The sequence below is a fragment of the Micrasema longulum genome, unplaced genomic scaffold (assembly GCF_059751315.1).
Source record: "Micrasema longulum isolate JH-2025_06_02 unplaced genomic scaffold, ASM5975131v1 h1tg000034l, whole genome shotgun sequence".
Classification (NCBI taxonomy): domain Eukaryota; kingdom Metazoa; phylum Arthropoda; class Insecta; order Trichoptera; family Brachycentridae; genus Micrasema; species Micrasema longulum.
The window spans coordinates 537,210-551,539 of record NW_028277241.1 but is presented as its reverse complement, the minus strand read 5'-3'; the positions used below and the strand labels follow the sequence as shown (position 1 = coordinate 551,539).

The window sequence follows — 14,330 nt, the reverse complement described above, 5'->3', positions numbered from 1 at the left end:
AAACTCTTTATTGCTCACTAGTTCGACCCTATCTAGAATACGCTTCTCCTATTTGGTCTCCATTCTACAGGACTCATGTTGACCATATCGAGTCTGTCCAACACCGTTTTCTAAGAAAAGTGGCATGGTTGCTCGGATTTCAAAGGGGTAATTATTCTTATTTTGAAATAGAGCAATCTCTTAATCTGTCTTCATTGGAGAGACGTAGAACTGAGATGGACCTTATATGCATTTTCAAAATACTTAATGCTAAAAGTGATGACCCATCTCTGTTGCAATCAATTTCTTTTCATGTTCCCAGCCGTGTCACCAGAAGTCAAAATCTGCTATTTATAAAATCTTCCAAGAGCAACTTTGGTTTTTATGCCCCAATGTCCAGAATGTGTAGATTAGTCAATTCATCACACGACTTGGAATATTTTGGGATAGATCTTCCGGCTTTTCGTAGATCTCTTCGCGACTAAACAGTGTGGGATGAAGTTGGATTGGCATGGTTTAGCTCAAAGTTTTTGGTCTTTCGTTTTTTAATATATTGTATACTATTATTGTTTTGTCCTTGTTTGTCTTTGCTAAATAGTTTTATGTTCTTTTTGTTCAGTTTCTTGCATTTATGTTTCTTGATGTAACTGTTGTAATTGGCTTAGGCCGTATATATATATATATATATATATATATATATAATAATAATAATAATAATAATATATAACGAAAGATATAAATTTAGGTTCCGTATCAAAATTCTAAGGACAATCTAACATGTTTATTGAATACATATCCTATATATATATATATATTCAAAATAAATTATCAATGTATTTAATAAATACAGTTTAAATTTGTTTACAAAATAAATAATAATCTCTTTTTTTTTTTTTCATAAAATCTTTATTCAATAGAATATACACATTATTACAATATTAATACATTATAAAGAAAACAAAGTATTAAGATAAATAATAGTTTGTCATCGGGTGCTCAGACATTGGTTTTAATTAATAATCAAATAAGAAGAGTACAGACATAATAATGTATATGTATAAAATAATAAACATAAAAAATAGTTTAAAGAATTTTTTATTTTTTTTAAAGTAAGAAAATAGAGTAAAATAATACAATTAAAATTAAAGAATAGTAATTTACTTGAATATATTTTAAGTATAAGAAAAAATAAATAAACACATATATAAATAGTGTGTGCTCATAAATGTAATCAAAACAAGATAAAAAATAAATTAAACAAAGTAAAGTAAATCGAGAATTTCAATTCATATTTACAGAAAAAAAAAATAATAAGAAAATTAAAAGTATAAATTAAAATTAAGATCTAAAAAATGTTTAAGAAAGTAATAATGATATAAATAATGAATTTTTTATAATAAATAACTCACCAGTTCGTCGGTACTAAAAAAAATTCTCACACTTTTTTTGAAAAAGCTTCCAATTTAATTTGCTTTGATTGTTGCTTCCTTTCTTGCAGAATCATAGCATAAACCACAAATATTTTAGTTTAATGATTTTAATAAAAAATATAATCATTCCTTTTTATTTATCATAAACACAAAACGAAAACTAACTCGGAAACAATTTCACACACGCGGCTGCTCGCGTACACGGCAATAGAATAAAACAATGTGTAAAAGTGTGTCTGCTATTAGAATCGCGGCACCTTCTGTCGTCTGGTGTTGGCCAAACCGGGGAATATCACGCCGGCGCCAACCGGCGTAATTGTAAATCGGCGCAAAACGACGTTTACCTGTATACGCAAATTAAAAGATTTAATTAAACTCTAAATGTTGAAACTTCCACATTTCCTAAACTCTTCTATCTGTTGCAACAAATTAAGGCTTTTAACTTTATTCATTACTGAATAGATAAACTTAGAATTTTCCCCATATTATTTGGTTTGCACTTTAGGCAACACGAGTTTCGGTGGGTTCGGAGCCCCCGCGGCGACCTCAGCCCCGTCCCTGTTCGGGGGATTTGGCGCCCCGGCCACTACGACTTCGGCCTTCACTGGATTCGGCACCAACACAACAGGTAAATTCTATTCTCAAACGCACCTTTATTTGACAGTTTATGTTAAAATAATTTTTTATTATAGTAAACTTACCAGTCTTGAGGATGAAAGCAGAACTGGTTAATCTAAATAATATGTGGGTTTAAATATCAAGTTGTTTTGTCATCATTAAATAATTTTTTTAATTTATTTCAACAGAGAGGGAAAATATTTTTGAGAAGGGAATATGGAAGTCTAGGCATTTACAGGGCTTATGACCTGTCATTAGCTGGTTTAAGTCATGTATGACTCATTGCCAATGACAGGTCATAAGCCCTGTAAATGCCTAGACTTCCATATTCCCTTCTCAAAAGTGTTTTCCCTCTCTGTTGAAATGAATTTAAATATGAACAACTCCCTCCCAGCCAGTCTGCAAGCATTTGGACATAATCAAACATTGTTAAATATATTTTTGTTGTGTGTAATGTAATCCTTTTCTTCACATTTTCATTAGTGTAATTACTATCATTGTCTTGGGCCGTAAATACAATGAAGAAATCTTATGTTTAGGTGCTTTCAAACCTCCGGCTCCAACCGGCTTCGGCGCCCCGAACACCGGCTTCGGCGCCCCGAACACCGGCTTCGGCGCCCCGAACACGGGCTTCGGAGCCGCAAACACCGGCTTCGGTGCCGCCAACACCGGGTTCGGAGCTGCTAACACCGGGTTCGGCGCGCCCCTGACCGGGTTCGGCGCCGCCGCCGGCGGGTTCGGGTCTTCTTTCGGTGCGGGAACCGGCTTTGGTGCTGGAAACACCGGTTTCGGAGCGGGTGGGGGCTTCGGAACCAACTTCGGTGCTAAACCACTCGGTGCTACCGGAGCCACTACTGGGTTCGGTGGTTTCGGCGCCGGACTTAGTTCTTTCGGACAACCTCAGCAACAACAGCAGGTAAATGAATACAATATATAGAGGTGGTTATGTTATAATTTAAATTTACCTCCCTAACTCAATAATTTTAATAACTTCACCGTGGAGGACAATACCTTTTTCTTCGGGAATAAGAAACTGATCGACTCCACAAGTATTTGCGATTTTGTATCGCTGCTTTATTACTTTACAATGAGGAATTCCAGCCCAACCCGGAATTAAATTTTTAAAATGTTTTCGTGTACACGTGAATATTAAAAAATTTTGGAGTAGGATGAAATTCTTAAAAACGCACGCAAAAATAAATAAAAAATGCTAAAAATAGTATTCATTTTAAAATCGTAAATAATGACGTCACTCCTTATATCTACGTGTAGTATTTCCGGTTTCCGCTTTAAAGCCCCCGCACCTTGTAAGGAACGTTTTGACCATAGAAAACATTTCAATTTGTTGACATTTCAACCAGAGATTATGTCAACTTTCTAGGTTTTTCTAAATCGAAACGTTCTTAAAAACAACCATAACATAGAAATGAGCAAATTACGATCAACTAAATGAAGTAATCAAAGCAATATTCCATAGATTCTTGTCAGGTCAGTGAAAGTAAGAACGCCAACCGTTTCATGACGTCACTACTGAAAAGTGACACACTGATTACAGTCATTTGGCGCGGTATTTGATAAATGTAACTTTAAAAAATCATATCTTTGTAAATAACGCACAAAAAAAAAAAAAATATTTTTAACAAATTACAACTGGGATGGAGAATACCTTAAATAAGGGAATATGGAAGTCTAGGCATTTACAGGGCTTATGACCTGTCATTGGCTGGTTTAAGTGGCCACTTTACACACTGTGTAACATTCACCATTTTGCCTATGTTTGATCATCCATATTTCTTCAATTCTTCCATCTGTTGATTTTAGTGAAGTTAAAGAGCTGAAACCTTTATTGTTGTGAAGAGATTCATCTGATTGAATTATTTCACATACTAGGCAACGCCTGAAAACAATTTTCCAGTTTTTAAACTTCTTCTTGGACCAGATGGTTTCATTATTAGTCTTTTGTCTACGAACATTTGGACAAACTCAAATATTGTAAATATATTTTTGCTTAGTTAAATAGTACGCTAATAGAAAAAAAAATAGAAAACAGTGGAATTCCTCATTGTAATTTTTGAATCCTTGACCCTCACACTCATTAGTTATTTACATAATTACACAAACTCATTGTGCGTGAATAAGCTAACAATAGGGTGGATGACCCCAGTATAAGGTGAGTTTCTGTAGTCATTTTGTATTAGAGTTCAAAGCATATTAATAACGCAATTCGTAAAACATATAAGCGCGTGAACTAGCAATTTGTTAATCGGTGCCTATCGCCTGCTCTCATATTTTACCTATTTTTTTATTCTAGCCGCAAGCGCCGAACCCTAACGAGGCTCTGGTGAGCGCTGTCTTCAATGTCAACGTGTTCGGTGACGAGAGAGACCAAATATTAGCCAAGTGGAATTTCATCTTGGCCAAGTGGGGAGTCGGTGAGAATTATTTTAAATATTTAAAAAGTACTGATTTAAATTGATGCCAGCACATTTTCTCATCTCGAAATTTTGACCATTCGGCAACATTTTTTTAGCAGCCCGCTTATTCTTCACGTACACATATCACATCAGATATGGATTACATTTTCAAAAAGGAAATATGGAATTCTAGGTATTTACAGGGCTTGTGACCTGTTGGCTGGTTTAAGTGGCCACTTGACAATGTAACATTCACCATTCTGCCCTCAGTCGAACACTTGTATATCTTAAATTCTTCTAACTGTTGACTTTTGTGAAGTAAAACAGCCAAATCTTTATTGATGTGATCAAGATTCATCTGATTGAATTATTTCACAAACTTTTTACTTCCTCTCGGGCCAGTTGGTTCGATCTATTCCAATAAACACATAAATTGTTGAAATTATTTATTGCAACAGAGAGGGAAAACATTGTTGAGAAGGGAATATGGAAGTCTATACGTTGACTGGCTTTAGTGTTGCTTTTTTCAAGTGTCGAAAAAAAAAATATGTCAACAATTTTTTTTTTAACACAAAAATTATTGATGTTTATTTGCACCATAACAGGCCAAAAAACAGGCCTGAGAAAATCACATTTATTTTTTGTAATCTCACCGGGAATCGAACCTGGAACCCCTCTGTGCGCATGGCAAGTATCTTACCCATCACGCCACCGGGGCATGGCAATTACAGTAAAACTCCTGTTTTACGATTTTCAAGGGAGCAACAAAAAAGTGTAAAACTGAGGAAAACTTTAAAGTGAGGAAATGAAAAATGTATGGAAAAAATTAAATTTCATTAAAATATAAATATTGTTCTAGACCATACTAAATATACTGCAGAAAAATTTTAAGAACTGTCATAATTAGGGATTATTCATATTTACCAATGGTTTAGTTAAAAATATTTTGTATGTTTTCAAGCAATACTACAGTGTGTTATTTTTTATTGAATTATAAAAAAAACATGTTTAAATAATTTTATGTAGGTACTCAACCTTAAAAACACGAAAATAAAAATTTTAATTTGCATAAAATTCATACAACGATTTTTTTCAACCGGCCTTCCGTACCACTAGAAGAGTGTTCGGCATTTTGTTCCCTACTTTGGTTTATTTTACCAATTGCCTGCATATTGCCTATATTGATCATGTATGATACTACCAAGAACATTGTCTACAAAAACGTAGAACTAATATTGACTCCATATATATGTTCGGCATACTAAATGGTATAATCGATGTTCCATCATTACTGGGACTAGTAAAATTCAATATTCCGAGTCGTAGATTGAGAAACAATGAAGTACTGTTCATCGATCAGCATAGAACAAACTATGGCCTTAATTCTCCAATGACCCGTCTTTGTCATATTATTAACTCGAGACAAGATCTGGACTTTTTTGGTTTAAGTTTACAACGATTTAAACGAGCACTAAATAAATAGTCCAGATCTTGTCTCGATGTCCCTGATGTTTGTCAATGCTTCTTTTCTTTTTTTTTTAAATGTTTTAAACTATTCTTTTATTGTAATATTTAAACCTTATAAATTGTATACATGGACAATGTCCGTTAATAAATAAACATGCTGTTGAATAATATACGAATGAGAAATATTTTCAAGAACATTTCTCCAACTAAAAAAAACCTCAATTTTAGACTTGTGCCATTATTGATTTATTTACGGTTCTATGAACCTTTACATAATTATAACAAGGCAGTGAAAAATTACAACATCGCTAAGGTGCGATATTAAGACTTTCTTTATCCAAAGCCACAATGACATTGCTTGGTGATTCATCCGCTTTATATCGGAGTGAATTAACCAACAATATTTTGCAATATGTCCAAACGTTTGTTGATGTAGACTGGATTCGATTTGATCAATGTGGTCTTCCAGGAAAGGTGTACTACGCCAATAACCAGCCCCCCCTAGAGCTGTCGGAGCACAACCCACTATGCAGGTTCAAGGCCATCGGCTACAGCTGCCTACCCACAGTTCAGGACAAGGACGGCCTAATACAGCTGGTCTTCAACAAGTCCCAGGAGGAACTCAAGTAACTATGTTTAAAAAATATTAGGAATATTGTGGCGTAATAGGATGGGGAGGCACTAACAAATCAATACAAAACCTCTTGAGCCCGCTCAAAAATCTATTATTGAAATAATTTTTAAAAAGACCTTTAGGTAGTGTCTAGTTGTTTGAGGGATTTGGAATTTTTGATACGGCTATTGTATATTTATAGAATTACTAGCGGACCTGACACACATTGTCCTGCCCAAACGTTGGCCTGCCTGCTATGAGCTAGTTCACCAAACATATTTTTTTTATTAAAAATTTTGATAAACTATTTATTCATTTGACATTGAGGTAACATTTAATTACCAACAGTTTAATTTACATTTTTTAAGACAAGTCCTAATTCCCGTGATTTATAATGTAAAAGTGTTCGTTTTAAAATAAAATGTATTGTGTTGGTATTACAGAACGCAGCAAGTTCAGATACAGACATCCCTGAGTGCCTTATTTGGGAACAAACCTAACCTTAGTATCACCATTTACTCCATTACTGCTACATCCCCTACTACATCACAGGTAAAGCAATATTTAATCTTATATTTAAAAACAAATATATATTAAATGAAGTTCAGTGTCTTTTTTTTTATACATTAAAACCCCCCTTTTTTCGTTTTTCAAAGGAGCGAGAAAAAAGTGTAAAACTGAGGGAAACGCTGAAGTGAGGAAATGAAAAATGTATCGAAAAAATAGGAATTAAATAAAAATAAAATTAATTTGCTACACTATTATAGTGAATATAATAATAATAATTATGGATAACTTATATAGCGCCATTTTCGTAATAAAATACCTCAAGGGCGCTTTACATGGTGATTCTATTGTTAAGTTAATTTTTGTATATTTTGTATTTTTTCAAACAGTATTATGTAATTGGTTTTTTTGTTTGATTTAAAAATAGCATGTTAAAATTATTGTATGTGTAATTAAAAAATAACAAAAATAAAATTTTGAATTTGCATAAAATAATGTACAGTATTTTTTCCCTAAATGTTGGAAAATTTCATTTATATGGTATCACTTTTGTTCTATGGCATCACTAAAAACAACTGTCATATAGATCGCTGCAAAATTGTTTCACACTTTTATGACAACTTTTTAAAACATCTTTTTTATAACTTTAAATATTGTTATGTTTTAAACATCGCAATTTATTGATATTAAAACTTTGTTGTTACTAAATTTTTGTTATTTTATGCAAATTCAAAATTCTATTTTCGTTTTGTTTTATTTACTCATAAAATAATTAAATCAAATAAAAAAAACAGATTACAAAATATTGTTTGAACCAATATAAAAATATTTTTAGTGAAATCATTGAAAATAGGCAAAAAAAATAATTGACAACTTCCACTTATCACCGTTTTCACAATTTTTCTGGAAGTATATGTACACTATAGTGTAGTCGATCAATTTTATTTTAATGTAATTCCCATTTTTTTGCATACATTTTTCATTTCCTCACTTTAGCGTTTTCCTCAGTTTTACACTTTTTTTTCTTGCTCCCTTGAAAAACGTAAAAAGGGAGTTTCACTGTATGTATTTTTTAAAATATTTATAAATTTATTTTTTTAAATATCAATATATGTTAAAGGAAATTTATGCCTATTTAAATTAATTGCCACAGACAGGGAAAACATTATTGAGAAGGTAAAAATGGAAGTCTACGCATTTACAGGGCTTATGACCTGTCATTGGCTGGTTTAAGTGGCCACTTTACACACTGTGTAACATTCACCATTCTGCCCATGTTGCCTAGACTTCTATATTCCCTTCTCAAAAATGTTTTCCCCCTCTATTGCAATTAATTTAAATATGAATAACTCCCTAGGGAGGAAATCCAGCCAGTCTGCAAGCATTTGGACATACTCAAACATTGTTGCAAATTATGCTAATTATGTAAAAATAAATATATGATATGGATCTGTTTTTCTGTACGTAGTTTAGCAGCTATCTGCGTTCTATTCATTAATTTCTAACTTATGTCTACAGTCTCCATTACGTGATGGGTTAAAAATCCCTTAAAATAATGCAGATTACAATTGTCAAGTCAATAAATAAATATACAAAATATAACAACTACGAGCATGATAACCTTTGGATGTTTGCTGCGGGTGATAAAGGATTTTGAGTCTATTAAAATAATAAAAATAATAATTTCAACTGCTTATTATTAAACATTCCAAAATGCGAAATATATGCGGTCTTATTTTCCAGGCAATGATGTACGTGAGCGAGAAATCAGCTACAGGCGGCACGGGTTCCAAGCTGTCGGCTTCCGAGGTGGCTCAGTTCCTGGGCGGGCCTCTGCAGCGTCAGCAGCTGACCACGCTGGGTGTGACAGCCGCCCGAGCCCACACTCGCCCTGACGCCCGCCAGATGCAGGAGTACCTGGAGACTCCACCGCCGGGTAAGAAAATTCATTACTCACTGACACACACCAATTGAATCTATATATATAAAAATACATGTATGTATGTTTGTCCTTTATAGACTGGATTACTGGACCAATTTACATTCGTTATTTTGCAAAATAATCTAATTTACGTGACTTAGGTTTGTAAATAATAATATCTTCAATATGTTCATCAGAAAAAAAGTTAGGAGCAAATATGTGTTTTTCATAGAACTTCCTGGGTTGCATTCGACTGAAATGCATTTATTTTATTTTTTATTTTTATTTTATTTCATTGGAAAGCCAACAGACATTTATACATTTATAAGAATCAATTATACCATAAATACATATCATGAAGTCCAATTAGAGGCTTCCACATAATATTGTTATTGTAAATGTTGTCACATAAAAATTATACATAACATAAAATAAGTAATCATACAAAACTTATAATATTACTAGAAATGTAAATGAATATTGGTCACACAGTTGCACATTACAATAAATAATACAACTATAGTTGACCATACAGTGTTCATTTATTATGTGCCTACTGCCTACATACAGAACTGCACATCACCTGCATAATATAGGCTGCGGATTCAAGGCGCAACATCATAACTTGAATTATTTTTGGAAATTTCACTTTTAAAGGAAGTTAAAGATATTTAATAAGTTTAGATATTTAAAGATATTATTTGTCGGCCTTGTGGTGTAATGGTCAGTCAGCGCATTTGCCAACCGTGCAAGAGGTCTCGGGTTCGATTCCCGACGCGGTTGATATGAAATATTGATTTAAAAGGGTGTTTTCACACTGGAATATTTCAAAGTCCTTGGATTGGTACCTGAAGCGTAAGACTGATCACCTTACCTTCATGCATCATAAATGATCAAGATACGCTGCGATTGGTGTACTAATTCAGTGCCCTATGCACCATTAGGTGCGGAAAGGGAATGATATGGTGATGAAATGCATATTCCTAAAAATTCTGAGAATGTGGTTTTTTTGCAGCTTAAAATTTTCAAATTTTAGAAACATCAATTATTTTTAATGGATACTGAATTGATTAATTTCCATAGGATTTCTTAATTTCTACATATTAACTTATTTTTAGTAATGCTTAAATAAGTTTAACTGACATTTGATACATTTTTGAAAAACAGTTTCTTACACAAAATGCACCACTGTTGGTAAGTAGCGCAGAGTTTGACATTTGCAAAAAGAATTCTATGTTTGAAAATTAATCATTTTATGTTTTGGAATTCAAACATAAACAGGTACCTAGGTACCTACATATCAATAAAAAGTCTTTTTCCTTTTATCCGGACAGTTTTTGCATGCTTTCACGACACAGTCAATTTTATTATTATTATTTATTTATTGACAGACTTATACATTCCATTCCAACAATGGTAAACAAATTTTCTTATACTAAATACAGGTGCAAATGAAATAAAATACAACTTAATAAAATTAAAGCTAGGACAAAAAAATTAAAATAATTATTACTTCGAGACAAGATCTGGTCTATCTTAGTTCTTTCTTTTCTTTTGGTTTCGAATTAAATGTCAAGGTTACGTCATAACCCGGCTGGTGGTTAAAGAATGACTAAATTCGCATTGAGCAAAATATCTCATCTTTTGCTTAATGTAACACGTCTCCAGAGGGATTTTTTTAGCTCAGTCTTTTAAGAATTAATAAATAATTCTAATCTAAGTTTATTGCAGCAGAGAGGGAAAACATTTTTGAGTGGAGAATATGGAAATCTACATTATATATTATAACACTTGGGTTACAGGTATCGACCCGCGGCTGTGGAAACAGGCTCAAGCTGACAATCCTAACCCAGAGAAATACTTCCCAGTACCAATGGTGGGATTTAGTGAGGTATGATCTCTTCTTTTTATCCAAAATAAGTTATCTCTAGAGACGGAGAACATTCTTGATAGGAAAATATGCAAGTTTAGGTATTCACAGAGCTGTCGACGGCTGGTTAAATTGATCACACTGTCTAACATTTTGCCTATTATTATTTATTATAGGCAGGCAGCCTTTGCTGGTGCGCCTATATATCGCGTACTGGGTTTTTTCTGCATTCATCTTTAAATAAAAGTATACAAACGGTTTTTGAACTGGTTGACTGAAATGGAATGGACAACAGATTGGCAATTTATTCCAGTCTGAGGCTATCCCGCTGGAAAGGAAGTTTATCTTGGGATTGAGGTGGAATCGTCAAAGTCAAAGACAAATTCGGAAGGTAGGGGCACAAATGCGCCGACCACAGGTCAACCTCAATAGCCCTGAAAAGGACTTTCCACCTGGTTCAAGTGGTGTAGAGAGGCGAAAGCGGACAGCTGGCAGGGCGGAGCGAAGTGCAGGAAGCAAACAGGACGGAAAACTCAATAAAACACGTGTAAACTGCAGAGTTAGGAACTCAACTTATTTACTCCTCAAAATTCAACACATTATAAAGCGGCGCACGTCGAGCTCCGCGGGGCTAGCCAAACCGCTGCGCCGGCCGGCCTAGAGTGGCGGGGGTAGCTCACCCCCACCACTTGCCGCACACCGCCGGCCGCAGGGCACATAAAGGTCGTTACAGGGCCGTTTTGCCGGTAGCTGCGACGCGCACAACATGACAAACATAATACAATGGCCCTTTTTAGGGCTTTTTTTCAATACGGGTTCATTTATTTCAATTAATTAATAATACTAAGTTTTCTCTGGCTATATTTGCCCCGGTATTACCGAGGCCAGGCTCGAAAGCGAATCATTTATCTTTGTTGGGAGCCAGCACTCAGTCTACAAATAACGGGGTTCCTAGCTGCATTTAACTATATTTATTTTTATGCGTCCGGAACGCCATCCAAAAGTCAGTATTCAATAGCTATTTTTGTTAAAAATACCTCAAGGAACCCGTATATTGTGTAGCTAGCTGGTACCCAATTCTTATTGACTGCTTCCCTAATCGAAAACGTCACTGTACACCAATGCCGGTTATCCATTTCCCTGTGTTATTGCGAGCCAACCGTTTGCAGATCAAGCAGCGGATCCAGTCCCAGACGGAAGAGACGCAGCTGCACGCCAACTTCCTGACGCAGGCTTCCTCGGAGATCATGGAGCTGAAGGCCAAACACGCAGCCTCACAGGCCACCCTGCAAGATCAGACCCGGCGACATATGCACCTTCATCACAGGCTACTTTCCGTAATTAAAATACATCTTAAAAACCTTTTAACCTGTTTTGACCCAGCAGATCTCGGAGGAGTGCAAAGCTAAGACACTAGAGATTTATATGGGAAAATGGTTTACAGTAGTCCTTAAAATTTAGCTTGATTAAAATGACAGCTGCCAAACCAATGTCAATAAGTGATGGGAAATTACTGATCACCGATCATGTACCGATCAAATCAATTTTATCAGTTTTTTCATGCAAACATGAAACTCAAAAAAAAAACGCAAAAACAAGCCTATTATAGTGTGTTTAAGACAATTTTTTTTTCATGAACAACATCAAATGAATTATTTTTTTATTCAATCAATTTACATTGATCAATTTGTCCCGTCTCTAACGTTTTTGCAAAATGATGTAAGAACGTCGTTAATAATTAGGTTTATTTTAGTTTTCTTTTAGTTTTAAAGCTGATTTTATATATTAATGTTGATTTATGTTTCAAGCAATGTATTAAAATAAATTAACACACCAGATTACGAATGATTTTTCGTGTGTCAATATAAATCACTCCTTGGATGTTACTACAATGTTATGTCATCACTTTTACTGACAACTGTCATTCTAATCACGCTATATTTTAAGGACTATAGGTGCGTTGTAATGGTATCTTTGAATAGTTGCAGGATAAGTACAAAAAAAAGCCACCACTTATTAATTTATAATTATGAAAAGATAAAAAAACTGATATTTCCCTATTGAGGATTATTGATATTTTTACCTATTTTTCCCTAAATGTTAGAAAATTTTATTTACATGGTATCACTTTATTTTTTATGGCTCACTAAAAACAAGTGTCACTTATTTAGATCGCGGCAAAACTGTTCCACACTTTTATAATAACTTTTTACTTCCTTTTTGAAACTTTTTGTATTTTTAATTTCTATTGTTACATTTTTAAACTTTATGCATCGCAATTTATTTATATGAAGACTTAATTGTTCCTAAACGTGTGTCAACTGCGTATCAAGATTTGTCATATCAAAATAATGTTTTTGTTCAAATGAAAACTACCTAACTTTAACGAAGACACTTAAACAGAAAGGTCAATTACACTGCACCTACTTTGAATTTAGTTTAAGACAATAATTTACACTTTAATAGTTGTTTACCTGCTTTTATTCATGTGACACTGCGCGGACCGCGGTACTCCTTTTAGTTTGACATAATTTTTAGCTTTTTTGCGCACATCAAATTAATTTTCAAAAGTTTTAAACGTAAAACCGGCGTGATGAAAATTGTAAAAAACGTTATTTGGAGGGAATATTTGGATAATGTATGACAAAAAATGGGACCTGAACATTTCTGTGTAAAAATTGAGGAATGTAAAAGCAAGCATTGGTCTCTGGATAAGCCCAACCTCCAGCCTATCTTTCTCAAAAATTGATGTTGAACTGATTCAATATTGTTGATGTGAGCATCATAATATGGAGACCAGATAACAGAGGAATACTCTGGGTGCGGGCGAACTAGGGAACAGAACACATAGAGTGGCGCAACCAGCGGTGTACTATGAACATTTGCAAGAAAGAGAACGACGATGATGTGACCCAGAAAACTCCAGTCTGTCTCTTTATTTATTAATGAATTTCTTTAATTAGGTGGTTGTGCGGCAAGAGAGTGCGCGCAGAGCGGGAGCTGCCATGACCGGGGAGGAGGAGACGCTACGGGGTCGTCTCGAAGCCCTGCACTCGCAACTCACAGCCCCCACACAGTTTAATGTGAGTTTTCATTTGACATTATTTTTACTCAACCTCGTTTTTGCACAGCTTAAACGAGATATTTTTCTCTCATAACAAAAAGCAATTTAACCCTTAAAACTCCTTTGGTGGAACCCACTCACCTACTAGTTTTTTTTTTTCTCCCTCTTGTTCCCGTTATTCATTGCTTTGCTTATGCATACAAAGCTTTTTTTCCTGGTATGTATATTTTGCACAATAGTTATTTTTCACGAGTCTGAGTCAATTCCTTAATTATTTTTTTCATTTTTGTAACTATGCCCCTCAGAAAGTCAATGTATTTTTCGGCAGTAGCTTCATTTTTTATAACTTCCTCTTGGTTTTCAAAAATTTGGCTGTATTGTGCGCACATTTGTATGCAGTTTAACCTCTCGGCATCAAACATAGGACAATCTAGTAATATATGGAGG

At 34.3% G+C, this 14,330-nt stretch overlaps 1 protein-coding gene across 1 annotated transcript in view; it reads left to right on the top strand.

Annotated features, from left to right (window-relative positions):
• The window catches only part of Nup54 (nuclear pore complex protein Nup54), a 34,003-nt gene that overhangs the window by 14,266 nt on the left and 5,407 nt on the right, over positions 1 to 14,330 (top strand). The window contains exons 3-11 of the mRNA XM_088224947.1: positions 1,915 to 2,037; positions 2,567 to 2,943; positions 4,339 to 4,459; positions 6,378 to 6,534; positions 6,965 to 7,073; positions 8,772 to 8,964; positions 10,752 to 10,840; positions 11,989 to 12,156; positions 13,783 to 13,902. Of these exons, the coding sequence (XP_088081073.1) occupies positions 1,915 to 2,037; positions 2,567 to 2,943; positions 4,339 to 4,459; positions 6,378 to 6,534; positions 6,965 to 7,073; positions 8,772 to 8,964; positions 10,752 to 10,840; positions 11,989 to 12,156; positions 13,783 to 13,902 (1,457 nt within the window). The remainder of the gene's footprint in view (positions 1 to 1,914; positions 2,038 to 2,566; positions 2,944 to 4,338; positions 4,460 to 6,377; positions 6,535 to 6,964; positions 7,074 to 8,771; positions 8,965 to 10,751; positions 10,841 to 11,988; positions 12,157 to 13,782; positions 13,903 to 14,330) is intronic.